The 24,986-nt window shown below is 43.4% G+C and overlaps 1 protein-coding gene across 2 annotated transcripts; it reads left to right on the forward strand.

Moving 5' to 3' along the window:
• Positions 1-8,287: 8,287 nt before the first annotated feature.
• Positions 8,288-23,804, forward strand: dis3l2 (DIS3 like 3'-5' exoribonuclease 2). 2 transcript variants are annotated; one of them, XM_023977020.2, is made up of 21 exons: positions 8,288-8,374; positions 9,983-10,788; positions 10,939-11,069; positions 11,296-11,349; positions 11,431-11,532; positions 12,549-12,723; positions 12,887-12,927; positions 13,179-13,408; positions 15,787-15,960; positions 16,198-16,277; positions 16,420-16,532; positions 16,682-16,789; positions 18,309-18,542; positions 18,834-18,913; positions 19,514-19,697; positions 19,957-20,043; positions 20,410-20,557; positions 20,927-21,057; positions 21,545-21,649; positions 22,579-22,683; positions 23,662-23,804. In XM_023977020.2, the coding sequence occupies exons 2-21, from the start codon at positions 10,020-10,022 to the stop codon at positions 23,758-23,760; spliced, it is 3,150 nt and encodes a 1,049-aa protein (XP_023832788.1). In that variant the 5' UTR covers positions 8,288-8,374; positions 9,983-10,019; the 3' UTR covers positions 23,761-23,804. The 2 variants fall into 2 exon arrangements, with proteins under 2 accessions (XP_023832788.1, XP_023832789.1); XM_023977021.2 differs by lacking the exon at positions 8,288-8,374 and adding an exon at positions 8,537-8,604.
• Positions 23,805-24,986: the final 1,182 nt, after the last annotated feature.

Consider the following 24,986-nt stretch of genomic DNA (forward strand, 5'->3'; position numbering starts at 1 on the left):
CAAAACATAGAACAAAACATAGAATACCAGACATAGAATGCCCACCCAAACTCACGCCCTGACCAACCAAAATAGAGACATAAAAAGGATCTCTACGGTCAGGGCGTGACAGCTGCCAGACAAAAGATACCTTGTGTGTTAAAAAGCTGGATTTTGTTGCGTTCATTGCCACAGTCATAAACTGTACAGCACAAGTCTCAAAGAAGTCTAAGAAATTGGACATTATTGTGGCTGCGGCAGAAAAGTTTTTGGGACTTTACATCTGATGACTTGCAAGGGGTACTGGCGCCAGAAGACACAGCCTTCCAGGTTTCCCTTGAGCCTGTATAGGGATCAGATCTGTTTTATTTTTTAACAGAAAAGTTGTTTTGATTATTTTATTTATTTATTATTTCGTGTTTTTTTTTTGTCATTTGTTCAGTTTTTGGGGGGAATCCTGTTTCTATCCCGCATAGTAGGTGGCGGGATGCACATTCAATTGTGTGATCGCCAATATACTATAGAAGAAGAAGCAGTGCCAATTGAGCTGATCTGTTGCCACTCAAAACCGTTTTGGGGTCTGCTTTGGCGGTTGTGTTTCAAACTTTCAGTGCGTGCTCTTCGGCACAGGTGGCTGTAGGAATTTCAGCTAACGTAACATTTGGCTATTCACTTAGAGTGCTGTATTTGGTATAATGTTAGCTAGCTACCAGGATCTACGTTCGTTATAGATGTAGCTAGCTACTAGGTTTTTAATGATGTGTAACATAAACGTGTTTAAGTGAAGTTAATGTTACTGTTACATTAGCTGTATACAGTGGCGAATTTAGCATGTAAATCTTGGTGGGGCACACTCCCCAATTTTTGGGGGGATGCATGCCATTAAAGCCACTACACATCACAACACTAAACAATACATGAATTGCACTATAACATTGACAAATGGGCTTTCATAAAGCTGTCCCAACAGCAGAGTTTTGTTTTCAGCACCATGGAGTGAATCCACTCCACTGCTACACCTAGCTATCAGCGGAGCCTTGTCTGGCAGCGAAACAGTTCATTCAGCCTCATTTACTGTCTTTTTAAAAAACATAGCTGATATGGCTGACATGCTTAAAGAAATGTGGTTTCTACTGACAATTGAGATGTACAAACTATGGCAAACAGGAACGTTGAGCGGATAAGAGGCAATCCATAATTTCAATTAAGACATTAATGAGCGAGCTAAGATGCATGTAGTCAATATAACTATTTGTTCAGCACTTTTGAAATGTACAGCGACAGAACTGTAGGATAAATAAAGTGGGGATATACGCAGACAATGAAAGCTCTTACAATATTCTACGATGACATTTCACTAAAACAAGCTATGTGTGCACATGTGCACCACCATGTCAGAACAGAAGGCTAAGTTATGAGGTGGAAAATAGACCAAATTATTAGGGTGAAGCGCATGGGCTACTAACAGCTTACTACACAACATACACTTATGTATTCTGTAGCTAGGAAAGTAATACTATCTCCCTGGCATATTACATCATTTATGCAGCAGCATAAAATACATTTTTGGACTCACCTTGTTGTGCTATGCTCACTTGAACAGGACGGTGGCGCGGCAGTCCTTCTTGTGGGCAAATTTTGTCATCAAACTTTGTCATCAAAGTCTGACGTTCTCTGGATTTATGGTGCTTTCAAGACAACTGGGAACTCAGAAAAAAACAATGTTGAATCATGACGTCAGTGATCTTCAGGTCGGAGCTCTAGAAAGAGGCCCGAGTTCCCGACTTGGATTTCCGAATTGGATGACCGTTCAAAACGTATTTTCCCAAGTCTGAGATTTCCAGTTGTTTTGAACATGGCAGAAGTCATGCTGGATTGACAGCATAGCAAATGTATTCAAAATGTTCTGGCCAATGGTGTTGCATGCGAATGTTTATCCTTTTAAGCTTTGAAAACAGACCCTTAAACCCAGACTTGGACCACACACCTACTCCACTGAATAGCAGGCTAATGACTGCCTTGCAACGCTTGCAGTTAGCCACAAATTCCTTCAAAAACACTCAATGTTGAATTTGCGATTTCCAACATGTTGTGTAATGTTTATGTCCAATGGCCGATGAGCACCGATACGTTTTATCTATAATATGATAAGGATTGAAAAGAATTTGCCAGTAGATTGCCGACTTGATTCATGTCTAGCTTGCTAGCTAAGGTTTWGAAAGTATGATCTTGACATGATCAGTCCAATCAAAGCTACAGTAGCTATAACGTGATTTGACGTCATTTTATCTGTGGCCAATGACCTTGAGCCTTCTTGGATGTGCACTTCTAATGTAAATCTATGGCAGCACTCAAGGGGCTTGAATTCTCTAGTTCTACCCATAGATTTTGAGGTGACTTAGTGTCCCCATGAGTGACAGAACACTGGGCCAATTACGGCGCAACTAGAGAACATTACCAACCCCTATGCTCCTTATTTTCTGCTGGCCCCACCACCACAGAAAGCACTGAGCTAGGCTGAAACACCTGCATTTTGGATCTGCCTTACTAAAGAAAGCAAAAAAGAGACAATTTTTGTATTCAGTTTTATTAAGTCAAACATATTTTTTTTTTACATTGTTTGCAAACTGATGTGTGATGCATATTAATGCCAAAATAACATGCAAAACAGGTAACATAACATTTCGTTTTTTGCTAAACAGGTGGTCCTTATTCTATGTTCACCCCTGGTTATCAACTCATCTAGCTAACTACAGTAGCTAGCTAATTTACTAAAGTATTTGACACTTATGTTTGTGTTTGACAGCATACCACTGAGAAAAGACGCTGATGGCCGTACTGTATAAATGTAGCCCCGTGCACGAAGTGCAAGTTATATATATATCACTGCTGCCTCTGCCAGCCCTCTAGATACAAACCAAGAGACTATGCGTGTGTGTGGGCACACATGGAGTCACACAAGATTGAATGTTGTGCAGCATAGTGGTAAAAAGCACATACACACATTAATTGCGCCACATCAAATATGAACATTAGCTATGATTTCGAGCAAGGGGCGGGGGTTTATTGTTGAGCAGCGACTGTGTGTTTAAAAAAAAACTAAAAACAATAAATTCCAGCACCCAAAAAAATAGCATGCCGATACACAAGACATTGTATTATTATGTGACATCAGCTCCAGTCTGCACACAGTAGTTGCTGTTCAACTCGATCAGAAATTATGGAATTGAGTTTAGTCAGCTACCTGAAGCCTAGACGATCATTACTAGGGACGCGTTCCTCAGGCTTTGCTGACGCCTACCAGCTCCTACAATGCCTGGATTGCTATCTTTCATTTCAGCTAACCACATAATAACTCATAGAAATCTGTCAGTCAATGACGTGACTCACAACCTGTTTACACTTTCACAATTTGGACACTTGAATAAATGTTTACAAAGACAATTGTTGCTTATTTGGTTCAGTTCACTGTTGACTAATGTCTAGCCTGTTCATTTAACATTTAAGTAACTTAGCAGACACACTATCCAGAACGACTTACAGTAGTGAGTGCATGCATTTTCATACTGGCCCCTCGTAGGAAWCAAAACCACAATCCTTGTTACACACGCAACGCTCTACTAACTGAGCCAAATGGGACTCAGACTATGCCGTGAGGATGGGACCATCAAGTCTGGGTGTCTCTCAGTTTACACGCTTTCTGACTCTTCCGTAGGGCCCACTCAGGTCATATACACATAAAACAAATGTCAAATATTGTATTTTTTTCTTGATCCCTTACTCTCTCTCTCTCTTCCTCTTTCTGTAAATCTCTCCCTCTCTGTGTCTGTTTGGTTGATCTCTAGGGAGGAGGCTTTCAAGTTTGTACGTCTGGACGGCACTGTAAAAAAGAAGAGAAAGGAGATCCAGAGCGATGCACCTGTCAGCCCGTTGAACAAGCAGCTATCATTCAAAACTGGACTGGTGGGCCTAAAGTCCACCTCACAGCTGCCTCTCATCTTCCTCATGGACCCAGCCTGGAACTTAGCAACAGAGGACCGCTGTAACCACTTCGGCCAGAAGAGGGACATTGTCATCCTTACGTTTATATAGTAAAGGAGTCCGTAGAGGAGAACATGGTGAGGATTCAGAGGCAGAAGTAGGATTTGGTAGAGGAAGATGTCACATATGTATGTATGTATATATATATATATATATATATTGTGTATGCATGTATATTATTTTACTGCTCTAGGGATATAATTATTGTTTGGACAACCTTCTTTACTATTATGTATTGATTTTTATCTTAAATTTTTCACTCTTTGTGCGATGCGCAATGCAGAGAATACCGGAAGAAGAATTGTTATTTAATTACCACAGTGAATTATTGTAATGTATGTGTCAATTAATCCCRTAAGGGATGGGTTGGCGATTTGACACSGAAATAAAATTGTATTCATTAATTAATTCAAAACATTTCATTCATATAGGTGATATTCAAGGCAAATTGTGTTTTGATTATTGCTCCACTTCACACTTTCACAAAAGTTTAGAATTGTAAAGAATAGGGAATAAAACATGATTATTTTCAACTGCAAGCACTGCTTTGGGGACTCCTGGTTATACACCTCATGACCACACCATCAGACCAGGCTACATTGATGTGTGATTTTGACTCCCTTTATTATTAATAGCTTACTAGGTATAACTTTTATAACAGTGTCATATTCCTTGCTTGAAACCTCAAAGATGTATCTTTCCATAAATTATCTCCGCATAAATAGATTCCCACTAATACTACCTAATTGGYTGACAAGGATAATGTTTTTCGAGAACAAATTACAGTAAAATAACATATTGTTTCCATGTAATATCGACCCATTAGTCCAAATAAAACATTCATGAGGTGAAAAGTTGTGTTTATACAGCAAAGCCCAGCACATTAAAGCCTGCTTGTGAAAAGCCACCAATTTCACGGGAAGTTTACCCACAATATAATGGACATTGTTGTAAAAAGCAAGCCCTCYGAGCTTCAGAAAAACAAAATGAGGTACCATATTCCAAAATGAAGTTGTTCAATAGTGTCACGACTTCCGCAGGAGTCGGTTCCTCTCCTTGTTCGAGCGGCGTTCGGCATCACCGATCCACTTTTCATTTTCCATTTGTTTTGTCTTGTTTTCCCACACACCTGGTTTTCATTTCCCTCATTACTTGTTGTGTATTTAACCCTCTGTTCCCCCCATGTCTGTGTGTGAGATTGTTTATTGTTGAGGATGGCACGCTTCCGGTTGGTTTGCGCCGGGTTTATTTTATTACCCGTGCTTTGTGGCAGCCTGTACTTTGTACTTGTGGTTTTGTACTTTGTGCTGCCTCACTGGTTCGTTGGGCATTTGTTTTTGTGACGCAGTTGCGTTCTGTGCAAATGATTGCCTTAGTAAAGTGCTTTCTTCACTCATCTCTGCTCTCCTGCGCCTGACTTCGAAGCACCAGCTACACTCACCTCTTGACAAATAACCTATCGAAGAAACAGCAAGTGGATTTGGAAATGTTAATAGATGAAAAAAGATAGGATGCACGAGATTGCCCCTCAGCTTTGGATAAAAGAACCCTCCCTTGAAKACTTAAATCCCTCCCTAACCATGAAGTTAATACATTTTTGATAGATTCAGTTACAGGATGTAGATCATTCACAGCCTTAAGGTTTTTGGTGATATCTACATTGAGGTACAGTGCCTTCGGAATGTATTCAGACCCCTTGACTTTTTCCACATTTTGATATGTTACATTGTTATTTTACTCTCTGTGGAGATGGGAGAATCTTCGAGAAGGACAACCATCTCTGCAGCACTCCACCAATCAGGCCTTTATGGAAGAGTGGCCAGATGGAAGCCACTCCTCAGTAAAAGGCACATGACAGCCCGCTTGGAGTTTTCCAAAAGGCACCTAAAGACTCTCAGATCATGAGAAACAAGATTCTCTGGTCTGATGAAACCAAGATTGAACTCTTTGGCCTGAATGCCAAGCATGACGTCAGGAGGAAACCTGGCACCATCTCTATGGTGAAGCATGGTGGTGGCAGCATCATGCTGTGGGGATGTTTTTCAGCTGCAGGGACTGGGAGACTAGTCAGGATCGAGGCAAAGATGAACGGAGAAAAGTACAGAGAGATCCTTGATGAAAACCTGCTCCAGAGCGCTCAGGACCTCAGACTGGGGAGAAGGTTCACCTTCCAACAGGACAATGACCCTAAGCACACAGCCAAGACAATGCAGGAATGGCTTCGGGACAAGTCTCTGAATGTCCTTGAGTGGCCCAGCCAGAGCACGGACTTGAACCCGATCGAACATCTCTGGAGAGATCTGAAAATAGCTGTGCAGCAACGCTCCCCATCCAACCTGACAGAGCTTGAGAAGATCTGCAGAGAAGAATAGGAACTCCCCAAATACACTTGTAGTGTCACACCCAAGAAGGATYGAGGCTGTAATCGCTGCCAAAGTGCTTCAACAAAGTATTGAGTAAAGGGTCTGAATACTTATGTAAATGGRATATTTCTGTTTTTTATTTTTTTTAAATAAATTAGCAAACATTTCTAAAAACCTATTTTTGCTTTGTCATTATGGGGTATTGTGTGAAGATTGAGGGAAAAAAACAATTTCATACATTTTATAATAAGGCTTGTAGTGGTTATTTCTGTATTATCAAATGAGGAGACAAACTTATCACACAAGTCAGAGTTATACTTAAACTAAATCTTTACTCACTTATTAATAACGGAGCAGGTCAAAACAACACACACATACAAGGTGAATCGATTGAGTGCTCGAATAATACAGAGACGCAAGGTGTTTATATAGAAACCCAGGAACTGCTTAGTCATGATTGGTTCCACCCCTCCCAGCAGATCAAGGCATCATAAGCTTCCTTGCTTTCTTCTTGTGGCCAGGTGTATCGGGTCAGAGCAGACAAACAAGTGATGATGGCAGTTCCATTTACTCCCTTCTCCACCAAGATAGCCTCCGTTCTCTTCTATCTCCCCACAGCTGTGCCCTTGGAAGACAGTAAAAGAACAGGACGGGCTGAAGAACTGTGGTCTCTTCTCAGAGGCTCTATGTCTTATGCCGTGTGACCAGGTTACTCAGAAGCAAAGAGACATTGAAACAATACAGGTCTACCTGTTCCTCGAGCTTATCTCCATCTCATGTCCTTGACTACACGCCCAAACCAGCTGCGGGGACTGAACGTGGAAGAGAGGAACCATCCTTTCTCAGAAGCACAGCATTGACACGGAATAAATGTCTTTACTATTTGTTAAGCATATTCAATTGTTAAGTATTAATATTAAACAAATCAGGTAAATAGTGATTATTCTCTCACAGACTGTAACCTAACAAAAGGTGGAAAAAGTCAAGGGGTCTGAATACTTTCCGAAGGCACTGTAGGTTACAGTATCTAGCTCCTGAGTGGCGCAGCGGTCTAAGGCACTGCATCTCAGTGCTTGAGGTGTCACTACAGACAGATGGTTTGAATCCAGCCTGGTTCGAATCCAGGCTGTATAACAACCGGCCGTGATTGGGAGTCCCATAGGGCGGCGCCCAGCTTCATCCAGGTTTGGCTGGTGTAMGCCGTTATTGTAAATAAGAATTTCTTCTTAAKTAACTGACTTGAATAAAGGTTACATTTAAAAAATAATTTTCTGAGATGTTTACAACCTTCTGGATTGACAGCTCCTTTAAGAACCAACATCTCACATTTGGAAAGATTTAATACAAAACCTGAGATTTTGGAGAACTGCTTAACAATATCCAATGCCAATCTAGCCTGTGACACATTTTTCTAAAAAAGTGATGTGTCATCTGTCAGTTGGAATATCTTGAGCGCTCTGGCCTGGAATGTAATGCCTTCAGATTGACTGTGATAAACTAATGAGCATAAGGTTTGAGATACTAACAACAACAAAAYAAAAAAAGTGAGATTGGACAACTTTGTCGTATTCCTTTGTAAATGTTAAACCTTGAGGATGTTCCATGACAGAGTTTGATACAACTATTGGCACCATTATGCAGCGTTCTAATAGCATCCACAACAACAACTGCCAAACTTCCAATGCTTAAGACAATCAAAGATAAAACTGTGACTAACGGTATCAAATGCTTTCTGAATATCCAAAAATAAGATAACACGGAAGTCATCCAATAGATCACAATACTTAACCATTGTACATGTCAACTTCAATGCGGTAGGGTCGCCCCAAGGATCCCGAATAGCACGGACCATTTCGCGAACGGCGTTGTAAACTTTCTTTCCCAGCATGCACTTTGACCCAACCCCCGGAAATAGTTGAATGTTTGCTAGTAATTTAACTAGCTAGCAAAAGCTGCCTAATCGATTTCACGAAGCGAACAACAGCATTCAGGTAATGTCGTCTTGTTTATAGCTAGCTACTTTTCGTATGACCAACTATCATTTACAGCTGACTTGTTATACAAAGTTCAAGTTTGSTTATATCGACTAACTTACTAGCTAGCGCTGAACAGAAGCAACATTGGCGAGTTATAATAGCTACTACCATTGCTAACTGGATATTTAGTTTAGCCTCATGACATGTCATGACTCAGGAAAATTGATAATCGACACCTATAATTGGTGAGTGAAAATAAAAACTGAGGTGTATGAGGTTCCTTGTGTTTCTAGTATAACTAACGTTAGGTAGCGAGTATAGTTATCTAACTAGCTAAATTACATTATCTTAGTTAGTTAGCAAATAACTTGATGTCATGCATGGCTAAATCTAATTAGTGTTTGCAGCTGTGTCAACTTGGCCACAATCTCTGACCACACGTCAGTCAGTGCAGGGCTCTCAACCATGTTCCTGGAGAGCTAACGTTAACCTCCTGTAGATGTTCAATCCAACTCTCGTTTTAACTAACCTGATTCAGTTTATCAACCAGCTAATTATTAGAATCAGGTGCGCTAGATTAGGATTGAAGCGAGAAAATACGGTAGTTCTCCAGGAACAGGGTTGGAGAGCCTTGCATCAGTGTGGATAGAGGGATGGAGCCAAATAACCTTGGAGGTAACGTGAACTAGCTAGACAAAGCAGCCTTTCAGTTGAACAGATTGGTCAAAGTGGCAACTAACTAGTCAATCTACGTATCTGTATGTTTTTGCTGGTATAATTGTATACATGAATAGTTTATTTCTGGAAAGCTGTTATTTTCACATTGTTCTTTTTCCACTGAAATGTTTGCTTATGGGTACCTACATGTCTGTAAAATGGTAATGTTTTCACATTTTTAATTAGTAGATTTTAGATGTGTATTAATGATTTTTCTTTTGCGAAACGCTATCACTTGTTTAGGTGGGATGGAATGTTCTTATTCTGTATTTGACAATGATATGTGGTTGTCTCCGCTATCTTAAGATCAAAGTGGCTCTTGATTAGATCATCTACTAAATGACCACGTTTACATACAAATATCCAGTTTTTATTCGAGATACTCAAGTATTCTTGTGTTTGATTTGACGCATTTAATGAACATCATATCCCGTTTACAATATCCCGAAAAAGCTTGCATCCCGGTTATGAGAAACTCAGAGAAGATGCCTGGGATATGTTGCTCTTTGATATTAGGTATACTATGGCATGTAAACGTCTTGTTTTTCGTGGTCTGCTCAGGTTCCCCTATCATGTGATGTTTGTCAAACAAGTCACTTCAAAAAGTAGGCTACCTGCTCAGTTTGATCCACCATAAATATTTATTTAGCTGATACTCCCTACTGGACCATGTAGTCTACTGGCTTARGCTACTTTCACCCCAAATGTAATTTGTTTTTGCTTATTTCTTACATTCGGTAGGACATTTGTTTAACTATAATTAGAAGAGAAGCTGCATCTAGGCCTGTCCTAACTTGTTGCCCTGGAAGACTAATAAAGCAGTGCTCACCAGAATTACATTGATAGAATGAATGCATTAGCAATCTAGTTAACACCGGTAAAGTTGTCTGTTTTTACTTCTTCTAGGTAGTACTCTCACAGAACAAGGACGTATCTTAGGCAAATGGATCCTCCTCATCAATCCAAGGGAGGCAACAGGCCTCGGGATGGCAAACGTGGACCAAGCCAGTCCACTGTCCCTCATCAGAAAGATGCCTATGCCAGACTCCTCAGCCAGCATCACAGCAGCAAGTTCAGATCCTACCTGGACCAGTATGTCCAACAACAGGGGGAAGAGAGGGGGCCGAGCGAACAGAGGCAGGGATTAGCATACAGCGAAAAACAAGACATACCGCAGAGAAAAAGGGACCAGGCGTTTATTGAGTGCTCTGACTCGAGTGACTTCTCGCCTTCGCCTATGAAAGGTAAGGGAGGCGAAGAGAGCTCTCTGTCCTTGTACATGGACAAGCTGAATAGTCGGGGAGCCCTGCAGGAGCCGGAGAGGAGGCAGGGGGTTTCCGACAAGCAGCGACGCGGGGAGAGGAGGGACACCAACACCAGTCAGGATGGAGATGTGGAGTCCGGAGAGGAGTTTGCCTCCCTCAAACAGAGGGACTCCCAGCACCAACAACAGATAAGAAACAAAGACCACAAAGACCATGTTTACAAAGTGCCCACAAGTAACCAAGGGAACAAGGACATGAGTTATGGGGCATCCCCCCCGAAAGCCTTTTCATCTTTCCCAGCTCAGGCGCAAGAGAAGAAGAAGTCCAAGAAGAAGAATGTGCCAAAGACCAACGCAGATAACAAGAGCGGTGGGCCCATGTATCCTGACTTCGATGCAGACATGTCAACATCCCCCCTTAACAAATCCAAAAACATGCAACCACAAGGTAAAAAATGCTCTTGACTAAGTGAATATACTTTTTGAATTACCTTGACCTCAAAGTTGTCATATGTGATCAAGCTTTTGCAAACAGTTGCATTTTCTTATTGAAGATGTAGGTGTTGTATTGTAATCTGACTTGTATTTTCATCCTCAGGTGCCACTACGCCTTCTGACAAGGGTAAGAAGACTAGAGGAAGCCAAGGAGGATCAAAGAAGCAAGTGTTTGAAGCGTACATGACCACAGAGGACGTTTCCCACGGCCTGAAGAGAGGAGAGCTCATTCAGGTGAAACTAGACGTTTTAAGACTAGACCTTCATAAAAACAATATATATATATATATGATTAGTGTGAATTATTGTATCAAACCAAGTAACCACACTAATTTAAACGGTTACTTGTTTACCAAAGATCAGGAAATTCTGACCTAAGGCTTTATCRGTCAAAGATTATCTAACACGATGGYGTGACAAGTTAAGCCTACTAATGGAAACATTTCCATATTCTTTTCAGGGATCCATAAGAATCAACCCCAAAAAGTACCACGAGGCTTTCATTGCAGCACCGGTGAGTGTGTCAATAGAACTATACAGTAGTTTATAGGTGTTGGCAGTAATATTTGTCTAATGGGACTGTGCATCTCTGCAGGATGGCAAGCGGGATATCTTCCTGGATGGAACCGCAGCCCGCAACAGGGCCCTGAACGGGGATGTGGTTGTGGTGCAAGTTTTCCCTCAGGAGCAGTGGAAGGTGAGCTCCATGGAGGAAGATTCCGCCTCAGCATAAATACACTGTGTACACAAYGTTAAGAACACCTTCCTAATACTGAGTCGCATCCCCCCTCTTGCCCTCAGAACAGCCTCAATTCATTGGGGCATGGACTCTACAAGGTGTCTAAAGCATTCCACAGGGATGCTGGCCTGTGTCGACTCCAGTAATTCCCACAGTTTTGTAAATTTGACTGGATGTCCTTTGGGTGGTGGACCATTCTTGATACATACGGGAAACTGTTGAGCATGAAAAACCCAGCAGCGTTGCAGTTCTTGACATACASTGGTGCACCTACTACCATACCCCGTTCAACGGCACTTAATGGCAGACACACAATCCATGTCTCAATTGTCTCAAAGCCTAAAAGTCCTTTGTCTCCTCTCCTTCATCTACGTTGGTTGAAGCGGATTTAGCAAGTCCCATCAATAAGCGATCATAGCTTTCACCTGGAGAGCACGTGTTTTGTACACTTGGTGTAGAGCAGCTATATCATATGCACTGCTATGTAATAGGAGTATCAGTGTTTCCCCTACATTCAAGTATATTCAAGTAGATTTAGATGGGTTACGACCAACTGTCAATGGTTATGACCAACGATGTCTATGKTTATGGCACTTAAGTTTGTGAACCACTCATTTATAGCCACTAAAGCAATAACTTGTCATGCTCTTCATAATATACACCATTTACCCGCTGTTGGGTTCAATCTAGATTTATTCACCTCAYTGGATGTTGCACCGGCAAAAGACCCCTACACGTCACACAAGCACATATATTCATATTTTCTGACTAAGCCCCCCTTCCAGGCCCCCTTTGTACTCCTTCTGCTCAAATACAATGCACATAGATCATTCCATCTAACCCGACGATCACTACTGCCAGGTTAATTACACTGTTACAAACAGACCAACACTGGCTCAAGTCAGATCGTCTCCAACACTGCTGATGCRCAGTGGCTATCCTAAAAACAGAACTAAGTGGTTGTGCGTGTACAGGTTGTGAAGTCAGACAGCGAAGGCGTGAGCGAACCAGAGACCCAGTCTGGGAGGAGCCAGACACCAGGAAAGAAGACCAAACGCCCCCCCAGTCCTGATGTCATTGTGGAAGCCGAGACTGAAGCTGAGGAACAACTGGCCAAGAGGGTGGAGAACATCAGCCTCAACGTCACAGGTACAGGCTTTTCCCCTCAGCAGGTTTAATGAAACCACACACTTTTATGGCAAGAGTTCTCAAAACTGTGTAGAGCAAATCCATTTGACAAAAATAGGAAATCGACACCGATTAATAACTTCCAGCACTTTCCCCAATTMATTTTGCTGTTCTGCCTCTGCAGAAGATGGAATTAAAAAAGAGATACTCCAAAGGACTGCTAAGGTAAGCAGTTTTATTTTGAAAATGGATCCTTATGGCTGCTGTGCTATTGCATRAAGAAAGACCTACTTCTAGTCAAACATTTTAAAAGAAAACGTACTGATTTCCAACAAACATCTCGCTCAATAGAAACAATTGCATTGAGACCTATCCTTCTGTCAAAGGGTTCGCTTCTCTTTGTTTTAGTTGTTTTTCTTCCATTAGTCAAAATCGATGTTTTTGTGTCCTCTTCATCTGCACCTTCTCTCTCCTAGGTGGTGTACATAGTGGAGCAGAAGCACTCGCGGGCCGCCACAGGCTTCCTCAAGTTCCTCCCGGACAAGCCCTTTGCCATGTTCTCTCCKGTTGACCACCGCGTTCCACGGGTAAATGTTCCCCTGCCAGATTGCCCCCATGACTTTTGCTCCCGCCCGGGAGACTACGCCAACATCCTGTTCATCGTCCGCATCACCAGCTGGCCAGACGACAGCAACTTTGCCGAGGGGTATGTAATGAGTCACTGCCTCACTGTAGGGAATTGTCTGTATCCCTACCCCGTAACATTGTCTCGTTCGTTTATACTTCCCCTCACGCATAAGTGTTTGACTTTATGGCTCGTAAAATAATTCTAGAGTTTATTAGGTACACCCATCTATTACAGGGTCGGACCCCCCCCCCCCTTGCCTCTAAACCAGCCTGAATTCTTCAAGGCATGGAAATGTTGGTATCAAGGGGCCAAAGAAGTACCAGGGAAAACATTCCCCACGCCATTACACCACCGCCACCAGCCTGTACTCTTGACACCAGGCAGGATGGAGCCATGGGCTCATGCTGCTTAGGGCAAATCCTGCTTCTGCCATCAGCATGACGCAACAGGAACGGGGATTCGTTGGACCAAGTAATGTTTTTCCACTCCTCAATTGTAAAGTGTTGGTGATCGCGTGCCTCCTGGAGCCGCTTCTTGTTTTTAGCTGATAGGAGTGGAACCCGCTGCAATAGCCCATCCGTAACAAGGACCGACGAGTTGTGCGTTCCAAGATGCGGTTCTGCACACCACTGTTGTACTGCGCCGTTTGTGGCCCGTCTGTTAGCTTGCACGATTTGTCAGTCTCCTTCGACCTCTCATCATSCTGTTTTYGCCCATAGGACTGCCACTGATTGGATTTTTTKGGGGGTTTGCCGSACCATTCGCGGTAAACCCTAGACACTGTCGTGCGTGGAAAAGTAGGGCTGMCTCCATTTAGTCGACTGATCGATTGTCTGGTCGATAGCTGCTCWAGACGCCTGTCTGCTTCACGCYTGTCTGAGTGGACTAATCCATTGCGGAGGCCTTGGGGATGGCACTGTCCATTCTAAGACGTGCTACTGAAATTGCATATGGATAGATTATGTAAGGACGATGCTGCCACACTAATTAAAAATTATATTTTATAACAAATAGCCTTTCTCCTGTGTTGGATAGCGGTCGCTGTCCGCGGTTCTGAAACATCAGTGTGCTGTTGAGTTGGCRCCTTTTCCTAGACCATGTTGCTGTGTGCATAATAGCAAAGTTAACCTGCATATTGGGGTTGAGAACAATGCGGCGGAGGCAGCAGCTGAATGAGGAGATGAGAAAACACCTCTTGCCTTATTTTTCTAAGGAAAGTGAGGAGCGGGATACCACAACTTGATTAGGTCTAATCAATAGCCTAACTGTTAAATGTGCCTGACTTTATAAATCATTAATATATATATGTATATACAGAAATAAGACGGAWCATGCTTCTGTTGCTTGTTTTGAATGTTTGTTTAATAGCCTACTGATTCTGTGAGCTCCAAGCCTCACGCAACCACATGTTGGATAAAGCAATTGCACAATTTTTCTGTTTTTATTCTTTGCCATACTGTAATAAAGGCTTTTCACTTTTTTTTGTTGTTGGAACGACCTCTTTGGTATGACTTTTCTCACCACCTGTTTGGCCAATATGCATGCTGCGCTTGCTCCTTAACTTATTTTTCTTGATCCTCAGTTTCCACAACTAGTCAAATTTCTTCCCCACATCGGACTTCCCCTTTCCCACCTGATCAACCATTTTGCTGTCGCGTGTTTGAGTTTTATAACCAATTTATTGATGGGCTATATGTTAGGCACCAGTGGTCGCGATGCGTACATGTCACGTAAAGAGAGCAMGGGTTGAGAGAACGGGGAATGTTTTTCCTTAAATGAAGGATTTCGGTAAAATAACTTTTCAGTCTGGCTTATGTTGCAGCAACACGGACAGCGCGATGCTTAATATTTTTTTTAAATATATAACACTGCAGCAATTCTGAGCCCGGCACAATGAAGTCAATTGCATTTGGACTTCCTCTAAAGTAATTTGTCTGTCCTAAKTATTTCATCAAACAGTGTGATTAAAGCATCCGACAAGCTGAAAAAAATACAATCGATTGGTCAAAAGAACAGACGACGTGCTGTCGACCCACGGTTTTAATTTTCTCATGGACAGCCCTAGTGAAAATCCCATGAGGCCGGACGTTTTAGAGGTACCGGAACCGGCTCACCTGGCACAGACGATCCTACCACGCTCAAAGTCTCTTAGGTCACTCGTTTCGCCCATTCTAACTTTCAATGGAAATATAACTGAATGCCTCTGACTGCCTGCTTTATATCGCACCCACGGCCACATGACTCACTGTCTGTGGGAGCTAACCTTTTTGGTGAACGGGGTGGTGTACCTGCCCACTGAGTGCTTGTCTGTGAATTCTAGTAGGGGATGGTGCACTTGTGCTTCTAGAGGATCAGCTCTATGACACTCATTAGCTATGTAATACAATTATATAAGGTTACATCGAAGCCCATATCTATCGGATGCTGACAGTCCTCCTTATGTCTTCCCCCCTCAGTCGACTTGCTAAGACTCTGGGCCAGGCCGGGGAGATTGAGCCGGAGACCGAGGGCATCTTGATAGAGTACGATGTGGACTTCTCCGAGTTCTCTGTCGAGGTGCTGGGCTGCCTGCCCCAGAAGCTGCCCTGGACCATCCCCCCTGAGGAGTTCGGCAACAGGAGAGACCTGAGGTGAGTAGAGGACGCTCACAAATACGGCATCCATATCAGGAAGTCGTCAGTTCTGACACAACTCCCTCAGTTGTCATTGACGCCGTACACAAAGGCTCTCGCATGCCCAATTCCAATGGAGCCACGCAATGTACATATGTATTGCGCCATTGTCTTTGCCTTTTTGTAAGTACTAATTTGACACAACTGAACAGGTGAAGACAACACTCATATGCGGAGTTATTGTTTTCTATTCAGGAAAGAATGCATATTCACAATTGACCCAGCTACCGCCAGAGACCTGGATGATGCGTTGTCTTGCAAACCACTGCCCGAYGGTAAGCCATTTTGTTCCTTTGGAAATAAAGCATAGGGAATGCAATTTTGATGGTTTATTAATGCAGCCGTGTTTTGAATTTACTCATGTTTTTATTGACTTGTGGAATTCATCAGTGACAATGTTCTCTCTCTCTTTGTTAGGCAACTTTGAGCTGGGCGTCCACATTGCTGACGTGAGTTATTTCATGGAAGAAGGCAATGCGCTGGACTTCATCGCCAGTCGGCGAGCCACCAGTGTCTACATGGTTCAAAAGGTCTTCGTTTGTTATTACTAAATTATTCATGTATTAGTCATTTGATAAGAATGAATGTATTATTGGAGCAAGTAAGTTCTGACTATTATATAATTACCAGCTGGGCATACTGTAAGTTAACTGTTGACGTTGGCCTGTGCCACTCCCAGGTGATCCCCATGTTGCCTCGTCTGCTGTGTGAGGAGCTGTGCAGTCTAAACCCCCTGACTGACAGACTCACCTTCTCAGTCATTTGGAAGATCACCCCTGAGGGCAAGGTACAACACCTTCATACTAATTATGCTAGTGTGGCCATAGAAACAGGAAGCTGTGGCACTGTTTCTATCAGATGGATGCATTGTGTAATTGTATTGCATGGAATAAAATTTTAAAAAAAATATATATATATATATTATACTATAGTGTATTCAGACCCTTTCCCGTCTTGCACATTTTGTTACGTTAGTATTATTCTAAAATGGATTAAAAAATAAATAAAATCCTCAATCTACACAATACCCCATAATGACAAAGTGAAAACAGATGTTTGCTAATTTATACAAAATAGAAAACACCTTATTTACTTAAGTATTCAGACCCTTTGCTATGAGACTCAATTGAGCTCGGGTACATCCTGTTTCCATTGATCATCCTTGAAATGTTTCTACAAGTTGATTGGAGTTCACCTGTGGTACATTCAATTGATTGAACATGATTTGGAAAGACGTGTGTGTATTTATAAGTAAGGTCCCACAGTTGACACTGAATGTCAGAGCAAAAACCAAGCCATGAGGTTGAAGAAATTGTCCGTAGAGCTGCGAGACAGGATTCTGTCGAGGCACAGATCTGGGGAAGGGTACCAAAAAAATGTCTGCAGCATTGAAGGTCCCCAAGAACACAGTGGCCTCCATTCTTAAATAGAAGAAGTTTGGWACCACCAAGATTCTTCCTAGAGCTGGCCGCCCGGCCCAACTGAGAAATCGGGGGAGAAGGGCCTTGGTCAGGGAGGTGACCAAGAACCCTATGCTTCTGCTGTGGAGATGGGAGAACATTCTGGAGGAAAACTGGCACCATCCCTRCGGTGACGCATGATGGTGGCGACAGCAGCAGCATGCTGTGGGGATATTTTTCAGCTGCAGGGACTGGGAGTCTAGTCAGGGTCGAAGGAAAGAACGGAGCAAAGTACAGAGATCCTTGATGAAAACCTGCTCCAGAGCACTCAGGACCTCCGACTGGGGAGAAGGTTCACCTTCCAACAGGACAACGACCCAAAGCACTCAGCCAAGACAATGCAGGAGTTGCTTCGGGACAAGTCTCTGAATGTCCTTGGGTGGCCCGGACTTGAACCCAATCGAACATCTCTGGAGAGACCTGTAAATAGCTGTGTAGCAACGCTCCCCATCCAACCTGACAGAGCTTGAGAGGATCTGCAGAGAAGATTGGGAGAAACTCCCCAAATACAGGTGTGCCAAACTTGTAGCTTCATACCCAAAAAGACTAAGCTGTAATCACTGCCAAAAGGTGCTTCAACAAAGTACTGAGTAAAGGGTCTGAATACTTGTATAACCTGAAATATCACATTTACATATTTATAAAAAAATTCTAGAAACCTGATTTTGTTTTGTCATAATGGGGTATTGTGATGTAGCTTGATTTAAAAACAACCATTTAATACAGTTTTAGAATAAGGCTGTAACATAACAAAATGTGGAAAAAGTCAATGGGTCTGAATACTTCCCAAATGCACTGTATGCAGATGTGTGGCACATTCACCACACTCCATCTCTACCCCTCTAGATCCTGAGTGAGTGGTTCGGTCGCTCGGTGATCCGCTCGTGCATCAAGCTGAGCTATGACCACGCCCAGAGCATGATCGAGGCCCCCGACAAGCTGTTCCAGGCAGATGAGCTGCCCCCCTGTGCCGCCGAGCACCCCATGGATGAGATCCACCAGGCCGTGCTCAACCTGCACTCCATCGCAAAGAGGCTCCGTGCCCAGCGCTTCCAGGGCGGCGCCCTCCGCCTTGACCAGGTCAGAGGGCGCTGCATAGTATAGGACAGCTGTGTCATGCCATTTTTGTGCTGTTGCCAGAAGGTCTCAGAATAGGAGTGCTGATATTGGATCAGTTTAGACTTGTAGATCACAATGAATGACCAGGGGACCTGATCCTAGATCTGCACTGCTACCCTGAGACACTTTTTGAATCTAAAGATTTACAAAACATTTGTCTATTTTTACCATGTGGAATGAGTAGTGAGGATTKTAGTGAAAGGACTGAGAGAAATCTCAGAATGATGACTATAATCTCCTTTGTTTTTGCAGTTGAAGCTGTCTTTCACTCTAGACAGAGAGACAAGCATGCCCCAGGGCTGCTATGTCTACCAGTACAGGGACAGCAACAAGTAAGTCAACCCCACACAATACACATACACCGAGTGTACGAAACATTAGGAACACCTGCTCCTTCCWTGACGTAGACTGACCAGGCGAATCCATGTAAAAGCCGTGATCCCTTATTGATGTCACTTGTTAAATCCACGTCAGAGTAGATGAAGGGGAGGAGACGGTGCACCGGTTTGAGTCAAGAACTGCAGCGCTACTGGGTATTTCACTATTAATAGTTTACAGTGTGTATCAAGAATGGTCTACCACGCAAAGGACATCCAGCCAACTTGACAACTGTGGGAAGCATTGGAGTCAACATTGACCAGCATCCCTGTGGAAAGCTTTCAACGCCTTGTAGAGTCCATGACCTGACGAATTGAGGCTGTCCTGAGGGCCAAAGGGTGTGCAASTCAATATTAGGAAGGTGTTCCTAATGTTTTGTACACTCGGTGTACGTGCATACATACCCAAAGAGTCAGCTTGCTTAGGGAGCCGACAACGGAGTTAGTGAGCTTAACGGCGACGGTGCTCTCAGATGGAGATCCTATCCGATTCTACAGAATGTCTTGCCTGTCAACTTTTTGTTTGAATGCTTTTCTCGCTGTCTTCTCTCCCAGGTTGGTAGAGGAGTTCATGTTGCTGGCCAACATGGCCACGGCCCACCAGATCTACCGCTCCTTCCCCAACAAGGCCCTGCTGCGACGCCACCCCCCGCCCCAGACCAAGATGGTGGACGACCTGCAGGAGTTCTGCGACCAGATGGGCCTCAACATCGACTTCTCCACGGCCGGGACGCTCCATGTGGGTATCTCCAACTCCCAGCATGCACTCTAAAACACAAGGCTGTCTATGGGAGGCCTTCTCAAAAATAGCAGAAATGCAGAATACAACTTTTTTTTAAACAAATGTTCACGTATGTTTTAAGTGGGTTTGTTTATTTTTTAACTTGTCCCTTGTCCTTACCATCTCCTCCACATCGCTGCTCATATATTAATACACAATGTACACACTCATTCTCTGACGCACATAAATTCAGCCGGAATGCATTCTACCCCCATAGAAAAGTTTGAATGAGACCCTTGGTGATGACGAGTACACCAGCGCCAGGAAAGAGGTCCTGACCCACATGTGCTCCAGACCAATGCAGGTTAGTGTGTGCCACTACCGTCGTCTCTCTATACTGCTCCCTTAGCAGTCCTATCGCTGGTATCTCTTTCTTGTGTCCCTCCATTGGCTTCCTGTATCGGTTGTATCAGTCCACCGCTAGTCTACTGGGGTTCTAGCTCTATGTATATCTGGATTGTCCCCATGTGTTTTCCTCTTGGGCTGCCCCCAGCTAGCCAAACAACATGTCCAAAATATTTAGCAAATGTATTTGTATTATACTGGTTAATGTCAATGGGGTCTTGTTGTAGGCTACCTTCTACTCTCTCTCTCTCTAACCTATTTTGCTTTTGAGCCAACTTTAGAAATGTCACYGTGACCAATGATATGTGAATGCTTCCCTCCCCAGATGGCGATGTACTTCTGTACGGGGGTGTTGAAGGAGGAACTCCTGTTCCGTCACTACGCCCTCAACGTACCCTTCTACACCCACTTCACCTCGCCCATACGGCGCTACGCTGACGTCATAGTCCACAGGCTGCTGGCCGCCTCTCTGGGTGGGTGGCGAGACCCTGTGCTGTGTGTGCGTTTTACCCCATAGAGGACAATGGCTTCGTTGTGTTAAGAGGGGTGGACCGAGGACAGCGGGTGTCTCAGCTGTGTGGTAGCACCCAGAGAAAATGTGGCTCTGGTGGTGGAATAGCAATGTGGTAAAAGACAAAAGCGTCCCTTAGATTCCAAAACACCCTGAATCTGAGCTGATGGGGTTTTTTTTGTCCCGGTGTCTGTCTGAGATTCACTACTTTTTGACGGTGTTGTGCTGCCACCTCTGTAAGAGAGAAGTAGTTCAAGTTGACTCCAGTGTGTGTCGTTTTGCCTGTCTTGTCTTTACAATACAATTCTTTGCTTATTTCTGGTTTGTGTAGGCTGTGGTCCTCACCTAGAGTTGAAAGGGGAGGAGGTGCAGAAGCAGGCGTCCCACTGCAACGACAAGAAGACGGCCTCTAAGAGAGTCCAGGAGCTCAGCTCAGAGCTGTTCTTCAGTGTGTTCGTCAAGGTACACCCAAGACCCTGCATAATGTTCCCACTAGAGCAGGCGTGTTGAACTCTCACCTTATCAGGCCCGGAGCCTGCTGGTYTTCTCTTCTACCTGATCATTAATTGCACCCACCTGGTGTCCCAGGTTTAAATCGGTCCCTGATTAGAGGGGAACAATGAGAAAATCCAGTGGAACCGGCTTTGACGTTCGGAGTTGCATTCGAGGGCCCTATACCAAATATGGTTTGAAATACTATTTGTTTTMTTTCAAATACTATGAGCATTTAAWTGAGCCTGCTTAGTCTTAGATGGGTGGTGTACTTTTGGGACTGGTCTATTGGTTCCATTGCACCAGGCAACCTTAATCGAGTGCATCTGAACTATTTGAAAGAAAACAAATGCTATTTGAACCCAGGGCTGTTACACGCTCATATCTCCAGTTAGGATTTAGCCCCTGGTGTTGCATTCAGYGTGGCACTGTGCAGAATGTTATTTCCCCCCCGCAGGAGAGTGGTCCTCTGGACTCTGAGGCCATGGTGATGGGAATTCTGGACCAGGCCTTCGACGTCCTCGTGCTGCGCTACGGGGTGCAGAAACGCATCTACTGCAAAGTGAGTGCCACTCGAACSATTGCCGTATTCATTTTGTGTGACGATACCAGATCTGATTTTGAGATTTGTTGTCTACTGCTTGGGTCCGTATGGTGCCAAAAATGACGGATGCTGATTTGGGGCACACCGTATCAACTTTTCAAATGTTTCTTTTTTTTATTGGACAAGTTCAGAAAGAACCTTTTATTTCTGACAGTTGTCTTCAATTTTGTGCCGTGTGAACACGACCCAGGTTACCGTTCATAAGTGACTAATCTTTCCATCAGATACCACATCAAGCTTTATGGTCCTATCTATAGTCATTATCGTGTACTATGATATACATAAGGTCCAACAATGGTTTAGAGAGAGAAGAATTGTTAGGTAAACATTGTTTTGTCGTCATTTCATAACTTTACACCCCAAGACCTTGGCTGACACATACAGCATGATCTCATCCATTTGTCAACTATTGCACTACATTTACATTACATTTAAGTCATTTAGCTGACGCTCTTATCCAGAGCGACTTACAAATTGGAAAGTTCATACATATTCATCCTGGTCCCCCCGTGGGGAATGAACCCACAACCCTGGCGCTGCAAGCGCCATGCTCTACCAACTGAGCCACACGGGACCGTGCACTACACAACTACTTAAAAAAAGGAGCTTTAGTCAAATTTGAATGACATTTATGGATACTAAGTTGAATGGAATCGGGTTCATATTCAATAGACATCAAACGGTAGAAAATGGACTGAAACGGGGAGGGACTACCTGAACTAATTTTCTGTTTTCTGTTGCAAAACATTTAATTTAATTTTTGTTACGTGCCCTGATGAACACAACCCAGATCTATGATAGAGTAAATTATTCTCCTGTTTTGAATGAACCGAATGTATGCGGAGGTGTGTAGTTGATGTGTTAAGTTGTGKTGTCATGTTCTTCAGGGTCTACATGGCCTGGAGACGTTCCACTTCCACAAGGTGGGGAARAAGGGGGAGTTGACTCTGGTGTGGGCTGCAGAGGAACCCGGGAAGCCTAGCGTACGGCAGGTAAGACCTAGGGATCGTGCCAAATTACTTATTTTATTCGCAAAAAAAATTACCGCCATCTAATAGTTTTCCTAAAATGATTAGAACATTTCATAAAAATCCAAGTGAAATCCTATTGYGTGGTATGTCTGCTAAGGGGCAATGAAGTTCTACCGCAGTCGTACAGTAGTCTTAGGCATCTTCAATCTGCTTTGTAGCTGCCCAATCGGGCAGGTGACATTTTGTCCCGAAGACAACCGTTGAGTGTTCCTTCCATTTGTTATGTGCATTAGTGACTCACCACAAAAAAGAAACCTAGCCAAGTGATCACAGGTCTTCTCCCTGCATTCTCTTTTCCCTCTGGTACGTCTCACAAAATTCTGACCGCTCCCTCAACACAAGATCGCCTCACCCAAGCTCCCATTAGGCTTATGGAAATTACTGCATACAGAAAGGGATGTAGCCTCCCGAGTGGCGCAACGGTTTAAGGGACTGCATCGCACTGCTAGAGGCCCGGGTTCATTCCCGGGCTGTGCCACAACCGGCTGTGGTCGGGACTCCCATAGGGCGGTGCACAATTTGGTTAGGGGAGGGTTTGTCCGGGGGGGACTTTACTTKGCTCCTTGTGGCGGGCTGTGTTAAGCTGGCAGATGTTAAGGAGCGCGGTTAGGCGGGTCATGTTTCAGAGGACGAGTGACTCCACCTCTCCCGAGCGCGTTGGGGAGTTACAGCGATGAGACAAAATTTAAAAAGGGGGGGGGTTAGAAAAAATATGGGATACACAAGCAAAACTCTAGATGAGATACAGGTGTGTGTTTTGGTTGGATTGTTTTGAAGGCGCTAGACCGCTAAGAGAATCTGCTTAAAAATGTCCTAAACAGTAGAGCATTGAAGCCCAACCCCATATTAAACTATCTGCTGAATGCCAACAGAATGTTATTATTTTGAGTGTCCTCTGTCACTAACAGAGGGTTGTCCTGTTCCGGTCTCTCCTTCTAGGAGATCTCCATCTTTAGTCTGGTGGACGTGCAGCTGAGGGCAGACGGAGCGCCTATGAAATACAGCGCTGTCATCAAGAGGCCTAATGAGACGGCGTGATGAATACTCTCATGTGCCCCGAATAACACACACACACACACACACACCATATCACACATTCTCTGACAAACACACACAGCACTGCCGAAGAAGCTTTGCCAGTATTTTGACATTGACTATACAAACACACAGGTTCTTGCACGTTTTTTTTAATATGTATTAGAAAAGCAACTTTTTCGTCGTTTAACTTTACAGTTCAGTTACCATTGTTACCACCGAGGCTGGACCGTAGCACTGAAGCAGTGGTATTGTTGTAGGGCCTGGCTGCTTAACTGTCAAAGCGCCAAGACTGTGAAATTAACTTTTTATTTTGCAGTTTTTACCTTTTTTATGAGGTCATTTTTAGATAYTATAATTATATACACAGTCAATCTGTGAAGATGATGGCTTAAACTATTTTTRGTTTAAAAKAAKTTTTATTGAAGCTGTGTTCTATTAWTGTCAAGTGTACTGTAACTGGTCGTTTCAGTCGCAATGCAATTGTCGTTGTTTATTTGTAGCTGTAACCTAGCAAGAGCTTGTATGCTTTTCCACTTCAATTCATAGTATGACACTCGTCCCCACATGAATCTACTTTAAAGGCTCGACGAAGCGTTCATTAACCGTTTTCGGAAGAACTTTGTGGAGGCGTCAGTTATTTCAAAAGTGAATTCACACAATGAATAACGTCTGACTTTTTGCCAAATGCTTTGCCACCCTTTTATGTAGCAAGACATTTGTGTGTGTCTTGTGTAGTTGTTTGAAGTGAGACCTGAAATCCTTGTTGGCGGAACTGTTCCTGAGTAAAAAGATGACCCTACCCCATCCACTAATATACCGCTGTTTATATTTTTATGGCAGTGCATGCTGGTGTTTACAGTGCAGATTCTACGCATGCTAATCCATTGTATCTCAAAGTTGTCAAGCGTGTGACTCGACTTTTATCGTGACAGTTTTGGCAGTGACTCTAAAATAATGGCGTACAATGCTGCTGTGAACTACCGTGTGAATGTGAGGCCTTGACCATTTTGTCTCCCATAAAATCCTTCTAATGGCATGCATGTCCCAAAAAATACTGACACTTTTTCTTTGATGTCTTTCATCTCAAGATCTCAGTATTGTACATGACAGTAATGATTTATAAATCCTTTATTGTTTTGGAGGGCAGCCATCTTAGTGGTCTTGCTCCATAAGCAGGTGTGCCTTTTTCCGTGACGTTGTTTTACTCTAGAAATAAAAGCAATCTG

Source organism: Salvelinus sp. IW2-2015, linkage group LG32, assembly GCF_002910315.2.
Source record: "Salvelinus sp. IW2-2015 linkage group LG32, ASM291031v2, whole genome shotgun sequence".
Taxonomy (NCBI): Eukaryota; Metazoa; Chordata; class Actinopteri; order Salmoniformes; family Salmonidae; genus Salvelinus; species Salvelinus sp. IW2-2015.